At 60.9% G+C, this 19,303-nt stretch overlaps 1 protein-coding gene across 2 annotated transcripts in view; it reads right to left on the minus strand.

Annotated features, from left to right (window-relative positions):
- Positions 1-2,967: 2,967 nt before the first annotated feature.
- The window catches only part of WDR18 (WD repeat domain 18), an 86,152-nt gene continuing 69,816 nt past the window's right edge, over positions 2,968-19,303 (minus strand). The window contains exons 2-11 of one of the 2 annotated variants that reach the window (XM_050771157.1): positions 13,075-13,310; positions 11,406-11,516; positions 7,823-7,956; positions 7,385-7,526; positions 6,772-6,915; positions 6,619-6,683; positions 6,419-6,543; positions 5,345-5,511; positions 3,458-3,526; positions 2,968-3,311 (exon numbers count right to left, since the gene is read on the minus strand). In XM_050771157.1, coding sequence (XP_050627114.1) covers positions 3,180-3,311; positions 3,458-3,526; positions 5,345-5,511; positions 6,419-6,543; positions 6,619-6,683; positions 6,772-6,915; positions 7,385-7,526; positions 7,823-7,956; positions 11,406-11,516; positions 13,075-13,284 — 1,299 coding nt within the window. In that variant the 5' untranslated portion in view covers positions 13,285-13,310 and the 3' untranslated portion in view covers positions 2,968-3,179. Of the gene's footprint in view, positions 3,312-3,457; positions 3,527-5,344; positions 5,512-6,418; positions 6,544-6,618; positions 6,684-6,771; positions 6,916-7,384; positions 7,527-7,822; positions 7,957-11,405; positions 11,517-13,074; positions 13,313-19,303 lie in introns of those variants that run through there. The other variant, XM_050771158.1, reaches the window with a different exon arrangement.

A 19,303-nucleotide genomic window follows, 5' to 3' on the forward strand; every position in this document is an offset into this window, starting at 1 on the left:
GAGACGGAGTCTCGCTCTGTCGCCCAGGCTGGAGTGCAGGGGCACGATCTCAGCTCACTGCAAGCTATGACTCCCGGGTTCACGCCATTCTTCTGCCTCAGCCTCCCGAGTAGCGGGACTACAGGCGCCGCCACCACGCCTGGCTTTTTTTTTTTGTATTTTTAGTAGAGACAGAGTTTCACCACGTTAGCCAGGATGGTCTCGATCTCCTAACCTCATGATCCACCTTGGCCTCCCAAAGTGCTGGGATTACAGGTGTGAGCCACTGCGCCCAGACAATGCTGTTTAATTTTTTTTTTTTCTTTTTTTGAGGCGGAGTCTTCACTCTGTCGCCCAGGCTGGAGTGCAGTGGCACCATCTCAGCCCACTGCAAGCTCTGCCTCCCGGGTTCGCGCCATTCTCCTGCCTCAGCCTCCCGAGTAGCTGGGACTACAGGCGCCCGCCACCGCGCCCGGCTAATTTTTTTTTTTTTTTTTTTAATTTTAGTAGAGACGGGGTTTCACCGTGTTAGCCAGGATGGTCTCGATCTCCTGACCTCGTGATCCGCCCATCTCGGCCTCCCAAAGTGCAGGGATTACAGGCGTGAGCCACCGCGCCCGGCCGCTGTTTAATTTTTTAAGAACCTGACAGAGGCCGGGCGTGGTCTTTTCACAGACTCTTTTCACAGTGGATGCCCCATTTCACGTCCGCACCAGGGCACGGGAGGGCTGTGGCTTCTCCACCTCCTCGCCCACGAGGTTCTCTGCTCTCAGCTTTGCTGGCAGCTGTCCCGGCGGTGCGCAGGTGCACCTCGCTGTGATCTGCAGAGTCAAGCCCTGCCAGCTGCCAGGTCACCTGTGCACACCGGCATCCCCTCTCGTCAAGGCTTGGCCTCCCCAGTCCCCGCACCCGTACCTCTGAGAATCTGTGGGGTCTCCAGGGGGGACTGAACAAATGGCGTCTCCACTGTTTCCACTGTACCCAGCCCGTCAACTACAACGCAGGGTGGAACCTCGGTGCCTGAGCACGTCTGGACACTCTGGGCCGAGAGTGATGAGGGTGCAGGAAGGGGTGTGGGGAGGCACCAAGGGGGCCTGTGTCCAAGGACCAGGCATGCAGGGGGAACATGGAGGGAAACGCAGGGACTGAGGCGTCAGCTCCCGCCCAGCTCCCGGAGGGTCCCGGCAGGCCCACTGGGGGATGCCCCCTTTCTGGACACAAGAACATCGAGTCGAGTCCGACCGAGCCAGGTGTCGCCCGTCTGAGGCTACCAGGTGATTTTAGGTTCCGATGGGGGTGGGGTGGCCGGGCCCTGCCCCTCGGTGAACTCTAACCCTGTTCTGCAGCCTGCAGAGAGGGCAGCCGACCTCAGCCCCAGCCCCGGACGGCCGTGTGGTGCAGGCAGCTGCGCAGTGGCCTGTATGTTCGTACCTGGCTCACCTTGGGCTCTTGGAGCGGCTGTGGCCAAGTGGCCAAGTCCAGCCCCTAGGGGCTGCGGGCAACCATCCCTCTACAGCTGTGCACACCCTCACCCCAGCCCTGGCACCAGCCACAGGATTGTGCGGATACCCCGAGTTGGTGGCTGGGGGTCCTGATTGGTGCTGGTGGGGGAGCTTTGGGAGGTGGTTGTGGGGGGGGGCGGGGCCGTGGGAATGGCCCCAGGGGAGCAGTACAGACCCAGAGAGATCAGCCAACCCCAAGGGACCCTCAGCTGCCTCACCCCAAACCTTCGTGCTCCCCACAGGCAGGACCCAGCCTTGCAGGCCAGCAGGGTGAGCGGTTCATGACGGGACAGGCACAAGCAGGGTGTGCGCCCAGGGGGAAGGGACCCTCGAGAGGCTCTCAGGGCTGTGAGCAGCCAAGGTGGATGTCAGTACCAGGAGAGGGCCCAGCTGCCCTGACGCAGTATGACCAGGCCGCCAGCCGAGAGGGCTCAGAGCCCCGTGGAGGGGACAAGAACACAAATTAGCCAAAAAGCATGAACTCAGCGCTGGCAGCTGGCTCCAAGCTGCAGTCATTACCACGCCCGTTAAATCACACGGATTTTCTGGATCGTTAGGCAGGACTGTCAGTCAGGGGCAGCTTTCTGGAAGGTTCTGGGCTTCTGGGCTGGGCTCCAGGCACTGGCTGGCAGCATCCCCAGGGCGGAGGGGCCCGGCCTCCCTCAAGCCCTTGATATCCACAAGCACCGCCTGTGGTGTGGCCAACGGGCAACCCCCTCTGGGGACTGGCTCAGATCGGGACACCACGCCCAGACCTGCCCCTGACCCATCTGGTGGTCCCAGGCTGCAGTGGCCACCTTTGCTGGGTGGGGCAAGCCGCCTCTGCCTGGGGAGGCCAGGGCACCTTTTGCCCAGAGAACCGCCCTGGGGTGGGGTTTGGGCGGCTTTGGCTGGGGCCTGGGGAAGCCAGCAGGGGCCCCAAGGCACCTGAGGGAGGCACTGGGAGGAGCCTGTGCTCCAAGGCCCCGCCCACACCGGCTCCCTCCTCCTGCCTGGTCTGGAGCCCTGGGTTCCCACCGGGACCAGCCACCCCCAAAACCCTCCCTGAGAGCTGGGCCCTGCACCCGGCGAAACCCCTCAACCCTGGCAGCTGGATCCACCCCCAAACGTCCCCCGGCCCGTCTCTCTACACCAAGCCACCTCCCTTCGGGACCCCACAGGGCTGTCTCCACTCAGACCCCCTGCACAGCAGACCAGAGGGGCCTGGCCTCCTGGTTCCTTCAACCCCACCACCCTGGCCCAGTGCCTTCTCGGGAAGGCGAGGCCATGCAAAGGCCCTCGGGCAATAGAGCAGAGTCAGAACTGCAGCTGCTCGGGGCTGCGTCCTAAAGCCGTTCCTGCCAGGCCTAGCGTGGTTGAGGTCTCTACCTCCGGATGGAGGGTGCCCAGTGGGGCTGGGGTTCTGAGCTGGGCCGAGCAGCAGAGTGGAGCTGCGATGCGCCCAGCACCAGGCCACACCCGGACACAAGGAGGCAGGAGAGGAGAAGCCTTTCATCCTCTTTTGTTAAAAACAGGCTAGCACCAATGTGACGCGTGCCACGAGACACCAAGACCGCCCAGTCACAGAGGAAGAGCCCAAACACGACGCAGAACTGGGGAGAGTCCAGGCCTGGGCTGGTGGGGGCCACACCCGTGGGCTCCGGTTGCTGGGAGGCGTGGGGCTCAGGCCTGGGCGCCTTGGGCCCGGGTCTCTGGACCTCACTTGGCCGGCCGCGTGATGAAGCGCGTGGAGAAGTCGAACAGGTCCCGGTTGATCTTGCGCAGGTTGCGCACCTCGTCCTCCAGCTCCGTGACACGGACCCGCAGCTGGTCCTGGCCACCAAGCACGCTCTGCGGTAGGAGTCGGGGTCAGAGGGCGGAAGTGGCCTGGGGTGCGCTGAAGTGGGGGCCACTGGCCAGGACTGACCCAGTCTCAGGCCCCGCCCAGCCTGAGGCCGCCCCTCCCGAGGCCCCGCCCAACCCGAGGCCCTGCCCACCTTCTCCATGGTGCTGCACAGGACGGCCTGCAGCTGCTCCGTGCGGTCCAGGTAGCTGGGCTCTGAACCCTGCAACACGGTGGGCCGCATGACCTCAGGCTGTGTCCTGTCACACACCACACGCTTTGCCCATCCCACCCCCGATATCGTGGGCAGCCACTCAGGGAGGGGCCACCGTGACGCCCACAGACAGAAGGGGAGACTGAGGCAGGGGCATTCATCTCCCTCGAGTCTGCAGATGACCACCCTGACCCTGGCTATGCAGCCATCACCCAGCGCCTCAGATCCTCCACGACTGTGCCCAAGGATGGGGCTGGGGATATGGGTGCAGATGACCACACCACACACAGGGGGCCTGGGTCAGGCCTGGAAGGACCCGCGATCCCAGGGAAGGTTCTGGGACACAGGGCCGGACGAGGGCCTCACAGACAGTGACCACCTCCAGCCATGGGGAGAGCCCAGCCAGTCCAGTGAGGCCACTGCCCTGGGCAGAGGGACCAGTCGCTGGGGGGGTCGGAGGTCGGGAACCCGCCTCCTGGACGCTGTGTGTTGGGCCCCAGCAGCGCCTGTGGGACAGGCCGACATTCCAGTCAGTGTCAGCTGTATTTCAACAAGCTGGCAGCCATCGCAGGAGGAAGGGAGCCAGGTGGGGCGCCCAGGAAAAGGTGGTGGCATTACCGGAGGGTGTGGCCTGGCCCCTTCTGGAATCTCACTGTGGCCAGCTGGGTGGGGTTCTGGGGAGGGCACTTGGCTGGGTAGGAATCGTGGGAGCTGCCGCTGCCCTGGGAGGAGGCAGTGTCCGGGCAGGTACCCTAGCGGGGAGCTGGCTCCGTGCCACTGCAGGCCTGTTTTCACTCTGAAGGTTCCAGCACTTTCTGAACACAAAGGCGCGCCCCCCTTTTGCCCATGCTGTTAGCAGCCAGTCCAGCCTGTGCTCCTGGCCTCCTTCGATCTGAGGGGCCTGCGGATGCCCAGACGGTGGGGGTCCCTTGCCTGCCCGCCCCGAGCCCACTGGTAGATGTGGGAAGACAGAGCGTCACTCCATCCATCAGTCAGCGTGGACAAGGGAGATAACGGCATCTCCTGGTGCATGGTCTGTCAGGCTGTCGGGCACCCTCCAGATAAAAAAATCAATCTGTACTCAGGTGAGAAGAGGGCGCGTGGGGACAAGTGCCAAGCGCCAGAGCCCAGCGAGGGACACAGACAGTGACGTGAGACACCAAGGACGCAGGCAGCTCCCTGAAGGTTGGGGAGTGGGGCGGAAACACGCTGGGAAGCCTCCCCAGGCTCAAGGACCCCCCCAGCCCCCACCCCAGCCAACCATACTGGCTTCTGTGAGGTTCCTGGGGCCGGGGTGGGAAGGAGCCTACCCTAGCACCTGCACAGAGCAGGGGGTGGTGCTGAGCTGCAGGGGTGAGGATGTGACTGTGCTCAGGCAGAGGCTGCTGCAAACCCACGTGGGAGCCACATGCAGCCATCAGGGCCCCACCCGCTCCCTGCCCTGCACGGCTGCTCCCGCACCTTCCGCAGCCCAGATGTGAAACTTTTGCCCCTCGCAGCCCGAAATATGGGGCATTAGCCCTTTGCAGAAAGACCTAGCTGACCATCAGATCTCCAGCGCGCGAAGGCTGGCGTGTGGGGCGCACAGTTCGGCCCTGCTGGCCGGGGGACGAGGGGTGGTTAACTTATCAGAGCCTCTGGGTCCACACCCAGAGTGGGCAGAGGGCCCTCCGAGCATCACCATCCCGCTCACAGGATGTGCCCTCCAGTGCTGGGCTTGGGGGAAACCGCCGCACGGGTGCCAGGACTGAGGGAGCGAAGGAGCCCACGGTCTGCGGGGTCTTCTGAGACCAAAGGGCAGTGGGGGTTCCCTGCTGGGGGCCGTACCTGCTGGTGGAGGCCCAGGCGCAGGGTGAGGCCCCCGTGGCGCGGCTCGTCCCCGTGCTCGGCGCCCAGCAGGTGCTTGTTGAAGTGGGGCAGCGGCAGGCTGGGCCTGAAGTCTGAGCTCAGCATGCTGACGGGCGCCAGTAGGATGGTGGCGTTGGTGACTGGGCCTGGGGGGTGCGGTGGTCAGGCCCCACCCCACAGCAAGCCAGGTTCCGCCCCATCCACGGCAGTCTCCGCCCCCAGCCATTCCCCGCCCCATCCCAGCCAGGCCCCGCCCCACAGCAAGCCAGGTTCCGCCTCATCCACGCCATTCCCCGCCCCATCCCAGCCACGCTCCGCCCCATCCCTGCCAGGCCCCGCCCCACAGCAAGCCAGGTTCCGCCCCATCCACGGCAGTCTCCGCCCCCAGCCATTCCCCGCCCCATCCCAGCCAGGCCCCGCCCCACAGCAAGCCAGGTTCCGCCTCATCCACGCCATTCCCCGCCCCATCCCAGCCACGCTCCGCCCCATCCCTGCCAGGCCCCGCCCCACAGCAAGCCAGGTTCCGCCCCATCCACGGCAGTCTCCGCCCCCAGCCATTCCCCACCCCATCCCTGCCAGGCCCCGCCCCACAGCAAGCCAGGTTCCGCCTCATCCACGCCATTCCCCGCCCCATCCCAGCCACGCTCCGCCCCATCCCTGCCAGGCCCCGCCCCACAGCAAGCCAGGTTTCGCCCCATCCACGGCAGTCTCCGCCCCCAGCCATTCCCTGCCCCATCCCAGCCACGCCCCGCCCCATCCCTGCCAGGCCCCGCCTCACAACAAGCCAGGTTTCGCCCCATCCAGGGCAGTCTCCGCCCCCAGCCAGACCCCGCCCCATACCTGACAGGTTCCGCCCCATACCTGACAGGTTCCGCCCCATCCAGGGCAGTCTCCGCCCCCAATTAGTCCCCGCCCCATTCCTGCGAGGCCCCCAGCCAGTCCCCACCCCACAGCAAGCCAGTCCCGCCCACAGTCAAGCCAAGCCCCTTTTCCCCTTGGATCTCCTCCCCGCCCCCTGCACGCTGGCCGCAGGCTCAGCAGAGGCGCGCCCACCTTTGAGGGCCAACGTCCGGATGCACTGCTTGCTCTGCACATCCCAGAGGCGCACGGTCTCGTCGTGGGAGCCCGAGAGCAGCACGCTGCCGTCAGTAGACACCGACAGGCAGGTCACCTGGTTCCTAGACAGACAGGCAGGGGTCAGGCGCCAGACAGGACGTGCTCGGGAGCCCCCCGCCCCGTTCCCACGTCCCCACCTGTGCCCTTTGAAGACCTTCCCGGCGTCCTGCTCTGGCTGGAAGTTCCTCTCCCTCTGTCCGGGCTGCGAAGGCCGAGACGGCTGTGAGCCACAGGCCCGATGCCCTCAGTCCCAGGGCAGGGTGCAGCCCACAGACCGCCGCCGCACTCACCCAGGTGAAGAGATCGACCTGGAAGATGGAGCCCTCGCTGCCGCCGCAGAACATGTGGTGCTCAGCCAGGTCCATGGTCACCGCCATGATGGACACATCAAAGAGGACGGAGAGGAGTAGCTCCCCCGAGGAGACCTCCCACAGCTGCGGGCGGGCAAAGGGCGTGGGGCTCGGCCTGGCGCGGGGGAACTCGAGGACCCCGTGGGAACAGGGGCATCAGGGAGGTCAGGCGTCGGCTGTCCTCTGGCCCTAGGGCTTGGGACTTTGGGTGAAAGCCGTCACCATGTGGGTCTTGCTGAAACGGAGCTTGGTCTCGGGCTGATGACCCCTGGGTCTCCCTCCCAGGACCACTGGCCACGACTGAAACGTAGTGATGCCCTTCGATTCCCCAGGCTTGGCCAGGGAGCCAGACCAGAAATGGTGAATGAGTGGGAATTTCCAGGCTGGCAGACCTCCCTGGACGTCCTTGGGCTCAGAGTACCAGGGGATTAAAAGCTGTCTGAAGTCCTGACAGCAGGGAGGGGGAGGAGGCGATCCCTGCATTCCTGGCTGAGGACTTGCGGCTGCCGGGCTCTGCTCATGGACCGCGGTGGGGGGGTGGGGGCGGCTGTACCTTCACCGTCTGGTCCAGTGAGGAGGTGGCCACCCGGGCCAGGGGGCCCCCAAAGCCGCAGTGCAGGTCCGTGATGGGGAGCGTGTGGTGAGACCAGACGTGCCGGGGCGCCGGGATCCTGGAGGGGTCGGCCTGCAGCACGCTGGGCCGGGTGAGGCGGGTACTCAGCAGGCGGGGACCGGAGGGAACAAGGCAGTCCACGCCTCCAGCACCCACCTCACGCACACACCTTCCTCCACTCAGCAGCCTGGCCCGCCTCACCTGAGTAAACTCCAGGCTGGGTCCCCACGGCCCGCAGGACAAACCAGACCCCAGCGTGGGCAGCCAGGACCCCTGGGATGATCACTCTGTCCTCTGCACTCCAGCCCCCAAGAGAAGCCCCTTCCCACCAGGGGCCTGGGCCCCTCCTCTCCCCGCCCGAGCCAGGCGAGGCACTACCTGCAGAGGCTCCAAGCCAGTACCAGGCAGTCCTTGCCCCCTGAGATGAAGTGGCTGCTGTCCCCTGTGAACTGCAGGCAGGAGACGTCCTGGTAATGTCGACTCAGGATGACCAGAAGGTTCCCGGTGGAGACCTGTGAGGGGCAGAGGGCACCCAGGTCAGGGGAGGAAAGGGCGGGCTGCAGCCCGGGGAACCCCATGACCACACGGCCATGGCCACACTGTTGCGCCCCTGCCTGGGCTGGGTGGGCACCTGTTCCCGCCTCGTCCCCGCCTGCGTGACCGCCCAGGATGGGGGCAAGTCTCCTGCCCTTCCCTGCTGCCTCAGGGAGGTGCCAGTCCCGTGAGCCGGGCCCCAGGGAAGGCACGGGCTTCCTGCGCAGGCCCTGTAGGAACGGCTGCACTCGGGAGCTGTAGGCAGCTCCCACCACTCAGCGGGAAGTCGCTTCTGGGCAGGCTGTGGTGGCCTGACCGGGGGTGGGGGCAGGAAGCCCGGCAGCTTGTCTGAGGAAGAGGACAGGGAGCCCTTTCCAGGTCGCCTGGCGAGGGCTGAGATCTCTGGTTGGGGTTGTGGGTTGAATCGTGTGTTTCCCCCAAAAGCTTGTTAAAGTCCGGACCTGGAATTTGTGAATGGCCTTCTTTGGACGCAGTGTCTCTGCACATATAATAAGTTAAGATGAGGTGGTTCTGGAGCGAGGGCCTCCATCCCGTGTGTCCCGGTTGTGGTGAGCTGAGAGAAGTGCAAACACGCAGGGGGCTCCACGTGGCAGCAGAGGCAGGGGAGAGTCACCCACAAGCCAAGGGCACCAAGGGGCGCTGGCTACCACCGGAGAGGTGGGGAGGCTCCTCCTGGGGCCTCCAGGGGCAGCGTGGCTCTGCGGACACCTTGATTTAGGACTTCTGGCCTCCAGGATGGGGGCCGAGTTTCTCCTGTCAAAAGCCCCTGTGCGTGGTGCTTTCTTGGGGCAGGCAGGGCCTGTTGAGCCCAGATTTGACAGGCCATGCCCTCTCTGGGCCTCAGTTTCCTCGCATGCAAAACCCAGGGTGGCCAGGGAGGGTTAAATGGCACTGGATGAAGCAGGGTCCAGGTCAGCCCCAAACCACAGATGGCAGTTCTGGTGAGCACCACTGCCCGGGGCCGGTACACACAGGGCAGCATCAGAGAATCAGTGCCTCCTGGGAGGTCCCTGTCCCCGTGGCATGGGAGAGGCAGACCAGCCCCTGCCCCACAGCCCTGGCTCTCAGGTTTCCAGCCCACTCCTGACTGACCACTCACACACCCGTCATGCACACAGAGAATAGGAGGAGGATTTCAACCGTGGCAGGGGGCACAGTGGAGGCAGTCCGGCCTGAGCTCCAGCTGAGCATGTGGGGCACCCCCTTGTGGTCACAGCTCATGCCGGTCAGAAACTCTCCAGGAGGGCCAGCCACAGTGGCTCACACCCGTCATCCCAACACTTTGGGAGGCGGAGGAGGGCGGATCACCTGAGGCCAGGAGTTCCAAACCAGCATGACCAACATGGCAAAACTCTGTCTCTACTAAAAATACAAAAATTAGCCAGGCATGGTGGCAGGTGCCTGTAATCCCAGCTACTCGGGAGGACTGAGACAGGAGAATCACTTTAACTCAGGAGTCTGAGGTTGCAGTGAGCTGAGATCGAGCCACCACACTCCAGCCCGAGCAACAGAGTGAGACTCCATCTCAAAAAAAATAAAAATAAAAAAAAAAAATAAAAAAAAAAAAGGAGGAAGCTAGGGGAGCAGGGGTCTGGTAGTGGGTGCCACCCAGCACACTGTCCCCAGCCAAGAACAGGAAGGGGTCCCACCTAAGACATCCCCCATGGGGTGATGATACATTTAATTCCTACCCACATACCCTTCTGCCCCAGACTGACAGCCACCAGGGTCAGGAGGTGTATCGTGAGGGGTGACTTGTGAGCTACTGCCTCCCTGCCTCAGTTTCTCTCTCAGCAACAGCATCCCAGTTTCAAAATCATGGACTGATATTTAAAAGCCTTGGGATGCCAGGCATGGTGGCACATGCCTATAATCCCAGCTACCTGGGAGGACTGCTTGAGTCCAGGAGTTCAAGACCAGCTACGGCAATGTAGTGAGACCCCATCTCAAAAATAAGTTTAAAAATTACATACATATACACGTGTCCTGGGGGTGAGATAATGATGCCTCCTGTCATTCCTGTGCTCCCCGCCACCTCCCCCCCCGCGTCTTTTTTTGAGACAAGGTCTTGCTCTGTCATCCAGGCTGGAGTGCAGTGGTACGATCTCAGCTCACTGCAGCCTTTGCCTCCCGGATTCAAGTGATTCTCATGCCTCAGCCTCCCAAAAAGCTGGGATTATAGGTGTATGGCACCACGCCCAGCTAATTTTTGTATATTTTGGAGATACGGGTTTTCACCATGTTACCCAGGCTGGTCTTGAACTCCTGGCCTCAAGTGATCCGCCCATCTCAGCCTCCCAAAGTGCTGGGATTCCAGGCATGAGCCACCATGCCCATCCCCCTGGTGGCCTTTGTATCTCTCAGATAATCCTCATGCCCACCCAGCCTTCTCAGTTCTCTGAGCAGCCCACTGGGGGAGGCAAGGACAAGGTCAGAAGGGCAGAAACATGGTTACCTTTGGGTCTTCTGGCTCCAAATCTCGTACTGTCTGCCCTGCTCTGTGTGGGTTTGAGGGCAGGTCTCCCCCCAAATATAATGAACCATGTGTAACAACACAGCCAATGATCTAACACAGCAGCTACGATATGGGCCAAATCCCAAGAGGCCTGGCTTTGTGAATGAAGTCTCCCGGCACCACCCACTCACTCACACATCATCCAGGGCTGCTTCCCCTAACCAGGGTGGAGCTGAGAGGCTGACCTAAATGCATGGCCTGAACAGTTCGCTGTGTCTCACCGCGAGAGCATGGGCTGTGAGTGTGTCTAGGGGTTGCTGTCACCTAGTTGCTCCAGCAGGAAGAAAAAGGAGGCACTGGCCGGGCACAGTGGCTCACACCTGTAATCCCAGTACTTTGGGAGGCCAAGTCAGGTGGATCACGTGAGGTCAGGAGTTCGAGACCAGCCTGACCAACATTGTGAAACCCTGTCTCTACTAAATACAAACAAATTAGCCAGGTGTGGTGGCGGGCGCCTGTAATCCCAGCTACTCAGGAGGCTGAGGCAGGACAATAGCTTGAACCTGGGAGGCAGAGGTTGCAGTGATTACTGGCATGAGCCACTGTACCCAGCCCTTTATAACTGTCAAGTTACAAGTGCCAGGTGCTGCCCCCTGCCTGGAAGAGATGCCTGCTAGCTCTGGAAGATGCTGCGGTGTGTGTGTGCTGGGGACTGGGCTGCACCGGGCTCTATCCAAGCACTCAAGGCAGGATTAGGGCCACTTTGGGATTCGCAAGAGTCTCGAGGGGACCTGGAGAAAGGAGGCAGCAGGGTGAAGCTTAGGCTGTGACCCCTGAGCAGTCACCCATCCCAGGGCCCCAGGCCGCATGGTCTTTCCCTGGTGCCCTGCAGGCAAGGCTCAGATGGGCTGAGATGTCCTGTGGGAAACCCTCACGCTTTGCGCCTCTTACCTCCCACAGGTGGATGCTTTCTGCAACTCCTGCCAGGACGTAGAGACCGTTGGGTGACGTGGTCAGACAGGTGACAGGCCCAGGGCACATGATCTTCTGCTGGAGCTGGTCCTATGGATGCACAATCAGCCTCGTGAGCCCCGTGCAGGACACGGGAGCCCCTACAGCAGTGGAAGACGAGGGGAGGGGACGCCTGGGCAGTGGTTAAGAGCACCAGGGAGAGGAGTCGGGAGCAGGGTGGTTTGAGCAAATGCATGGTCCAGCGAGGAAGTGTTCGCCCCTGCAAGAGGCTTCGAGGCTGGAGGTGGTAGATAAGAGGAGGCTGGTGCTTCCTCTGAGGGCCAGAGGGACCCTGGCTGGGAGGAACACAGGAACAAAACAAAGAGGGTCTAGAAGGACACTGGGGTCCAAGAGCCCAGTAGGCTTGTGCACCGATTCTTCTATCCATAATGTCCAACCTAAGACCCCAAGCTTCAGCTTCCTCCTCTTTAAAACGGGAAAACTCGGCCAGGCGTGGTGGCTCATGCCTGTAGTCCCAGCATTTTTGGGAGGCTGAAGTAGGTAGATCACTTGAGTTTAGGAGTTCGAGACCAGCCTGGCCAACATGGTGAAACCCTGCCTCTATAAAAAATACAAAAACTAGCTAGGTGTGGTGGTTGGTGCGGGTCTGTAGTCCCAGCTACTCAGGAGGCTGAGGTCTGAGAATCGCTTGAACCCTGGAGGCGGAGGCTGCAGTGAACCGAGATCGCACCACTGCACTCCAGCCTGGGCGACAGAGTGAGACTCTGTCTCAAAAATAAAAGAAAATGGGAAAAATTTATGAGTTGTGCGTGGACTCCATCAGGCAATGCCAGAGCACAGAACCAGTCCCAAGAGATCTCAGTGTGCGCACAGGGGAAGCCAGTAGCTTCAGGGACTGGCTGCATTTTGGGCTTGAGGGTAGAGGGGAAACGATGGGCGACGGTGAGTATCTGTTTCTTTATTGGAGGGATAAACGCATGAGTCTCCTGCGCCACTCCTTCCTGGGGGACTTCCCCAGATCTCAGTCCTTCTCCCTCTTCCTGCAGAACCACAACATCCACAGAGCTCACAGTCTCATTTTTTTTTTTTTGAGACGGAGTCTCACTCTGTCGCCCAGGCTGGAGTGCAGTGGTACGATCTCGGCTCACTGCAAGCTCTGTCTCCCGGGTTCACGCCATTCTGCCGCCTCAGTCTCCTGAGTAGCTGGGGCTACAGGCGCCCGCCACTACGCCCGGCTAATTTTTTGTATTTTTATAACAGACGGGGTTTCACCGTGTTAGCCAGGGTGGCCTCGATTTCCTGACCTCGCGATCCGTATAGTCCCCTTTTAATCAAATTTCGCGCGCCAAGAACTCGTGCATGCGCAATTGCCCCAAGGGACCCCCGGAGCGTCTCCATTCCCCCACTGCCCCCACCGCAGCCTAAGCCTGAGCCCCGCGCGTGCGCAGAGCGGCCTAACAGGTCGCGCATCTCTCCCCAAAGCCCCCAGACCCGCGCATGCGCAGAGCGCCCGAACGGAGACCTCCGCGCCCCACGCCAATTCCGACTCAGGGTGCACGCGGCCCCCGCCAACCCATCCCCCGATTGTAGCCTCGGGCGCCCCGTGACCCCCGCAGCCAAGCCCAGCAGCGAGCCCGCACCGCCGCACCTTCCGCTGCAGCTCCCAGGCGCTGATGTAGTTCTTGCCCAGCTGCGCCGCCAGCAGATACTCGCCATTGAGCAGCGCCAGGCCGTGGGGTCCCGCCTGGCCGCCGCGGTAGGTGAGCAGGTTGGCGCCCGAGTGCAGTTCCCACACGATGCAGCTCCACATCGGGGCTGCCGAATCCGTACACACGGCCACCTCCATGGGCGCCGCCATCTTGCCTTCCCCACCGCCCCGGACGTGCGTCATCATCAGCGAGACGCGGACGACTGCGCCACGCGGGCCAGAGCGGCGCACCCGCGGCTCCAGCGGGTGGCCGACCCGCGCATGCGCCCGTGCCTCGGAGCGGGGGCTTCCCTGTGAGATGGGATTTCCCGCTTACCTGAGACTCGAGGGTCGCGCGGCCGGCTTAGAGATCTGGGGAGGCGACTTCTTCCAAGGCCCGGGGTCTCCGGCGATCAGTTAGTAGGTCTAGAGCCGGGGTACTAGACTTGGCCTTTTACTCCCGGGCGTTTTTGGCCAAGTGACTCGACCTCTTGGATTCACGTATTTTTAAATGTTCAAATAATAAAGTTCCGACTTCATTGCACATTGCACCTAAAAGAGGAGCGCACACCCAACAACCTGGTTAGTTGGCGATGAATACATTGGAATTCACTGCTTCCTTATTTATTTATTTTTGTAGAGCCAGGGTCTCACTGTCCTGCCCAGGCTGGCCTCGAACTCCTGAGCTCAAGTGATCCTCCCCACTCGGCCTCCCAAAGTGCTGATTACAGGCGTGAGTCACCGCGCCCGGCCCAGTGCTTTCTTATTGGTCCATATTTGCCTCCCCCTTGACCCCTCTTTAGGGGCCCCAGCATCTAAATTATTAGTCGGATAACTTGGTATGGGTCAAACAAGTCGCCAGTTCTGTCTGAGCCAAGCAGGGTCTAACCTTATGGCACGGCTGCCCGTCGCGGGCCATGTCCCGTCGCCGGCCATGTCTGAAAATGGCATTAAGAAAAAAAAGGGGCTGGGCACGGTGGCTCAAGCCTGTAATCCCAGCACTTTGGGAGGCCGAGGCAGGCGGATCACGAGGTCAGGAGATCGAGACCATCCTGGCTAACACGGTGAAACCCCGTCTCTACTAAAAATACAAAAAAATTAGCCGGGCGTGGTGGCGGGCGCCTGTAGTCCCAGCTTACTCGGGAGGCTGAGGCAGGAGAATGGCGTGAACCCGGGAGGCGGAGCTTGCAGTGAGCTGAGATCCCGCCACTGCACTCCAGCCTGGGCGACAGAGCGAGATTCCGTCTCAAAAAAAAAAAAAAAAGAAAAAAGGCCAGGCACTTTGGCTCAGGCCTGTAATCCCAGCACTCTGGGAGGCCGAGGTGGGTGGATCACCTGAGATCGGGAGTTTGAGACCAGCCTGGCCAACATGGTGAAACCCCGTCTTTACAAAAAGTACACAAATTAGCCGGGCGTGGTAGGAGGCTGAGGCAGGAGAACCACTTGAAGCCGGGAGGCGGAGGTTTCAGTGAGCTGAGATCCCGCCACTGCACTCCAGCCTGGGCAAATGAGACTCTGTCTCAAAGAAAAAAAATTAAATATTATTATTATTATTTTTTTTTTTTTTTTTTTTTTGAGACGGAGTCTCGCTCTGTCACCCAGGCTGGAGTGCAGTGGCCGGATCTCAGCTCACTGCAAGCTCCGCCTCCCGGGTTCACGCCATTCTCCTGCCTCAGCCTCCCGAGTAGCTGGGACTACAGGCGCCTGCCACCTCGCCCGGCTAAGTTTTTGTATTCTTAGTAGAGACGGGGTTTCACTGTGTTACCCAGGATGGTCTCGATCTCCTGACCTCGTGATCCGCCCGTCTCGGCCTCCCAAAGTGCTGGGATTACAGGCTTGAGCCACCGCGCCCGGCCTAAATATTATTTATTTAAATATATATGTAATAGAGATGGGGGGGGGTCTCACTATGTTGTTCAGGCTGGTCTCGAACACCTGGGCTCAAGCCTTGACCTCTTAAACCGCTGGGATTACAGGCTTCAGCCACAACGTCTGGTCTAAAAACAGTTTCATTTATTTATTTATTTATTTATTTTGAGACGGAGGCTCGCTGTGTCTCCCAGGCTGGAGTGCAGTGGCCTGATCTCGGCTCACTGCAAGCTCCGCCTCCCGGGTTCACGCCATTCTCCCGCCTCAGCCTCCCAAATAGCTGAGACTACAGGCGCCCGCCACCACGCCCGGCTAGTTTTTTGTATTTTTAGTAGAGACGGGGTTTCACCATGTTAGCCAGGATAGTCTCGATCTCCTGACATCGTGATCCACCCGCCTCGGCCTCCCAAAGTGCTGGGATTACAGGCTTGAGCCACCGCGCCCGGCCTAAAAACAGTTTCAAAATGTGGAATTAGGGCTGGGCGCGGTGGCTCAAGCCTGTAATCTCAGCACTTTGGGAGGCCGAGGCAGGCGGATCATGAGGTCGGCAGATCGAGACCATCCTGGCTAACACGGTGAAACCCCATCTCTACTAAAAATACAAAAAAATTAGCCGGGTGTGGTGGCAGGTTCCTGTAATCCCGGCTACTCGGGAGGCTGAGGCAGGAGAATTGCTTGAACCCAGGAGGCGGAGGTTGCAGTGAGCCGAGATCACTGCACTCCAGCCTGGGCGACACAGCGAGATTCTGTCCAAAAAAAAAAAAAGTGGAATTAGTTGCCAACCCCCTTAAAAAGGGAGCATTCGTCTAAAAGTTGGGATTTCCGCCCGGGGTTTGTAGCTGTCCTGGGCCGTGTGTCCTGGAGCAGCAAGAGGCAGGGGCCGGATGCTGGATGCGGGGTGCGGTCCCCGGAGGCGGTGCGACCCCTGGCCCGCGGCTCCCGGCAGAGGGCACGGCCCGGGCAGGAGGCTGGCGCCAGCCAGAGCGTAGGCGCCGCAGCTCCGCTGGCCGCCAGGTGGCAGGCGCGAGCCACCGACCCGGGGCCCAGGCCACAGGCAGGGTGGCCCCGGGGACCCGCCTGGTTGGCAGGAGGGGCCGTTTGAGCTGGGAGCCAACGACCCCCAGAGAACCGTGTGCCGGGCAGGCCCGTGCGAAGGCCCTGGGGCAGGACCACGGAGCGGGGTCGGTTCGTACAGGGCCTTGTGAGCGAGGCCTGGATTTCATTTTATCCTGGAAGGGAGGGAGGGAGTCCAATCCCAGGACCTGCTGTGCCTCCAGAGTTTCCTCCAACCTCATTTTATTTTCTGCATTTATTTTGCGATAGAGTCTTGCTCTGTGGCCCAGGCTGGAGTGCAGTGGCGCGATCTCGGCTCACTGCTACCTCCGCCTCCCGGGTTCAAGTGATTCTCCTGCCTCAGCCTCCCTAGCTGGGATTACAGGCGCCTGCCACCACGCCTGGCTAAGTTTTGTATTTTTTAGTAGAGATGGGGTTTCACCATGTTGGCCAGGCTGGTCTCAAACTCCTGGCCTCAGATGATCCGCCCGCCTCTGCCTGCCAAAGTGTGGGATTACAGGTGTGAACTACTGTGGCCGGCCTCCAACATTATTTAAAAATTGGCGGGGCGCGGTGGCTCATGCCTGCAATCCCAGCACTTTGGGAGGCCGAGGTGGGTGGATCACGAGATCAAGATCACCCTGGCTAACAAGGTGAAACCCGCTACTAAAAATACGAAAATTATCTGGGTGTGGCGGCACATGCCTGTAATCCCAGATACTTGGGAGGCTGAGGTAGGAGAATCATGCAATCATGGTTCACTGTAGGCTCAAATTCCTGGGCTCAAGCCATCCTCCCACCTCAGCTTCCCGAGTAGCTGGAACCATAGGCACCGCACTCAACTAATTTTGTGCTTTTGTTTTTCTGCAGAGACAGGGTCTTGCTTTGTTGCCCAGGCTGGTCTTAAACTCCCGGGCTGAAATGATCCTCCCACCTCGGCCTCCCAAAGGGTTGGGATTACAGGCATGAGCCACTGTGCCTGGCCCTGTTTTAATTTTTACTTTATTTATTTTTATTTTTTGTAGACAAGCGGGAGAGGTGGGTCTCACTCTATTGCCCAGGTTGGTCTTTTTTTTTTGAGATGGAGTTTTACTCTGTTGCCCAGGCTGGAGTTCAGTGGCTCGATCTCAGCTCACTTCAACCTCTGCCTCCCAGGTTCAAGTGATTTTCCTGCCTCAGCCTCCTGAGTAGCTGGCATTGCAGGCATTCACCACCACACCCAGCTAATTTTTGTATTTTTATTAAGGACGGGGTTTCACCATGTTGGCCAGGCTGGTCTCAAACGCCTGATCTCAGGTGATTCACCTGCCTCTGTCTCCCAAAGTGCTGGGATTACAGGCGGGAGCCACTGCACCCGGCTTTCTTTTCATTTTTCACTTTTCTTTTTCTTTTCTTTTTTTGAAATGGAGTCTTGCTCTTGTTGCCCAGGCTGGAGTGCAATGGTGCGATCTCAGCTCACTGCAACCGCCACCTTCCGGTTTCCAGCGATTCTCCTGCCTCAGCCTCCCGAGTAGCTGGGACTACAGGCATGAGCCACCACGTCTGGCTAATTTTTTTGTATTTTTAGTAGAGACGGGGTTTCACTATGTTGGCCAGGCTGGTCTCAAACTCCTGACCTTGTGATCCACCCGCCTCAGCCTCCCAAAGCGTTGGGATTACAGGCGTGAGCCACCGCACCTGGCTCATTTTTAGTTTTTCTTACAGTCTGGCCCTGTCGCCCAGGTTGGAGTGCAGCGGCACCATCATAGTTCACTGCAGCCTCAACCTCCAGGGCTCAAGCCATCCTCCCACCTCAGCCTCCCGAGTAGCTGGGACCACAGGTGCGCACCACGACGCCTGACTAATGTTTTAATTTTTTGTAGATAGGGGCCACGTTGCCCAGGCGCGTCTTGAACTTCTGGGATGGAACCATCCTCCTTCCTCAACCTCCCAAGGGGCTGGGATTACAGGCATGAGCCACCACCCGGCCTGGCCTGGAAGTTTTAAATTCCTGGGTTCCAGGACACCCAGCAGGCCGGGCAGGTGTGGGCTGCTGCCACAGGCAGGAGAGGGCACGGGCAGCAGGAGGCCGATGGACTGCAGTCTCCACCTTCTCACAGGCCTCCTGCTGCAGCCCAGCCCGGGCCAGGCCTTCCTCCCCTCCTCCCCTCCCTGGGGACGTGGCCAGGCCAGGCTGCAGTGTGAGGTCAGAGGTCACCCCGCCCCCAGCCTGGTTCCTGGAATGAGGACAGACCAATTGTGTTGGAGCAGAGGGACAGAAGCCACACTTCGGGGGCGTCTTCAGACCACCCGCTGGCCCCGGATCGGATCTCATTGGTGCCAGCTGGAGGTTGGGGGGTGGGTAGCCAGGGAGGGGAAACTGAGGTACAGAGGCAGGAACGTTCCCCTCGGGGTGTGAGGCCCTCATTCTCCATCCCCTGCACATTTGTGGAGCACTGCCAGTTTGCAGGCACTGATGAACCCAGCCAGACCCCAGTCGGCTCGGCTGCCCCGTGCCGGCCCCACAGACCCATCCAGCAGTTCCAGCCGGCAGCCCCATCATTACCTGTGCCAGTGGGACAGCAGCAGCTGGCTCCAGTAGCCCTCTGCTTTTGGAAGCCTCTCGGGCACCGCCTCTCCAGGCTGGGCTCTTAGCCAGCTCCAAAAATCTGCTATCAGTGGACGGTTTGAGTTTCACCTCCGGGAGCCTCCCGCCCTCCTAGCAAGCACCTAGCAGGCAGCCCAGGGAGGCGGCTGGGCTCTGAGAGGCTAGGGGGTGGCTGGGCCCTTCCTGGGCTGGGGAGGAGGTGGGGTGCTGAGTCCCTGGCTGGGGAGAAGGTGGGGGCCTGGGGAGGAGGTGGGGTGCTGAGTCCCTGGCTGGGGAGAAGGTGGGGGCCTGGGGAGGAGGTTGGGGGCTGAGTCCCTCCCTGGCTGGGGAGGGGTGGGGGCTGAGTCCCTCCCTTCCAGGCTGGGGAACTGAGAGGCGCACTCCCTCTGACTCCCGCCTCTGAGGCCCTCAGCTGCGGGTGAACAAGCAGAGCCTGACGATCCAGTTTGCAGGGGGCGGGGGAGCTTTTCCAGAGTTCTCCCCTCCTCTCCCTGGGGGCCGGGGGCTCCTCCAGGCAGCGAGTGGGCCTCCATCCCCAGGACCCAGGGTTTAGCAGACTCATTTCTGGCTGGAGTGGAAAACGCCATTTTCCCTTCTGGGGCCAGGGTCTAACGTGGGTTTCCGGGAACCAACCGGCTGGGACAGGTGCAGGGGGTTGTTGGTCCCTCGCCTCCAACACGG

Source organism: Macaca thibetana, chromosome 19, assembly GCF_024542745.1.
Source record: "Macaca thibetana thibetana isolate TM-01 chromosome 19, ASM2454274v1, whole genome shotgun sequence".
NCBI lineage: Eukaryota > Metazoa > Chordata > Mammalia > Primates > Cercopithecidae > Macaca > Macaca thibetana.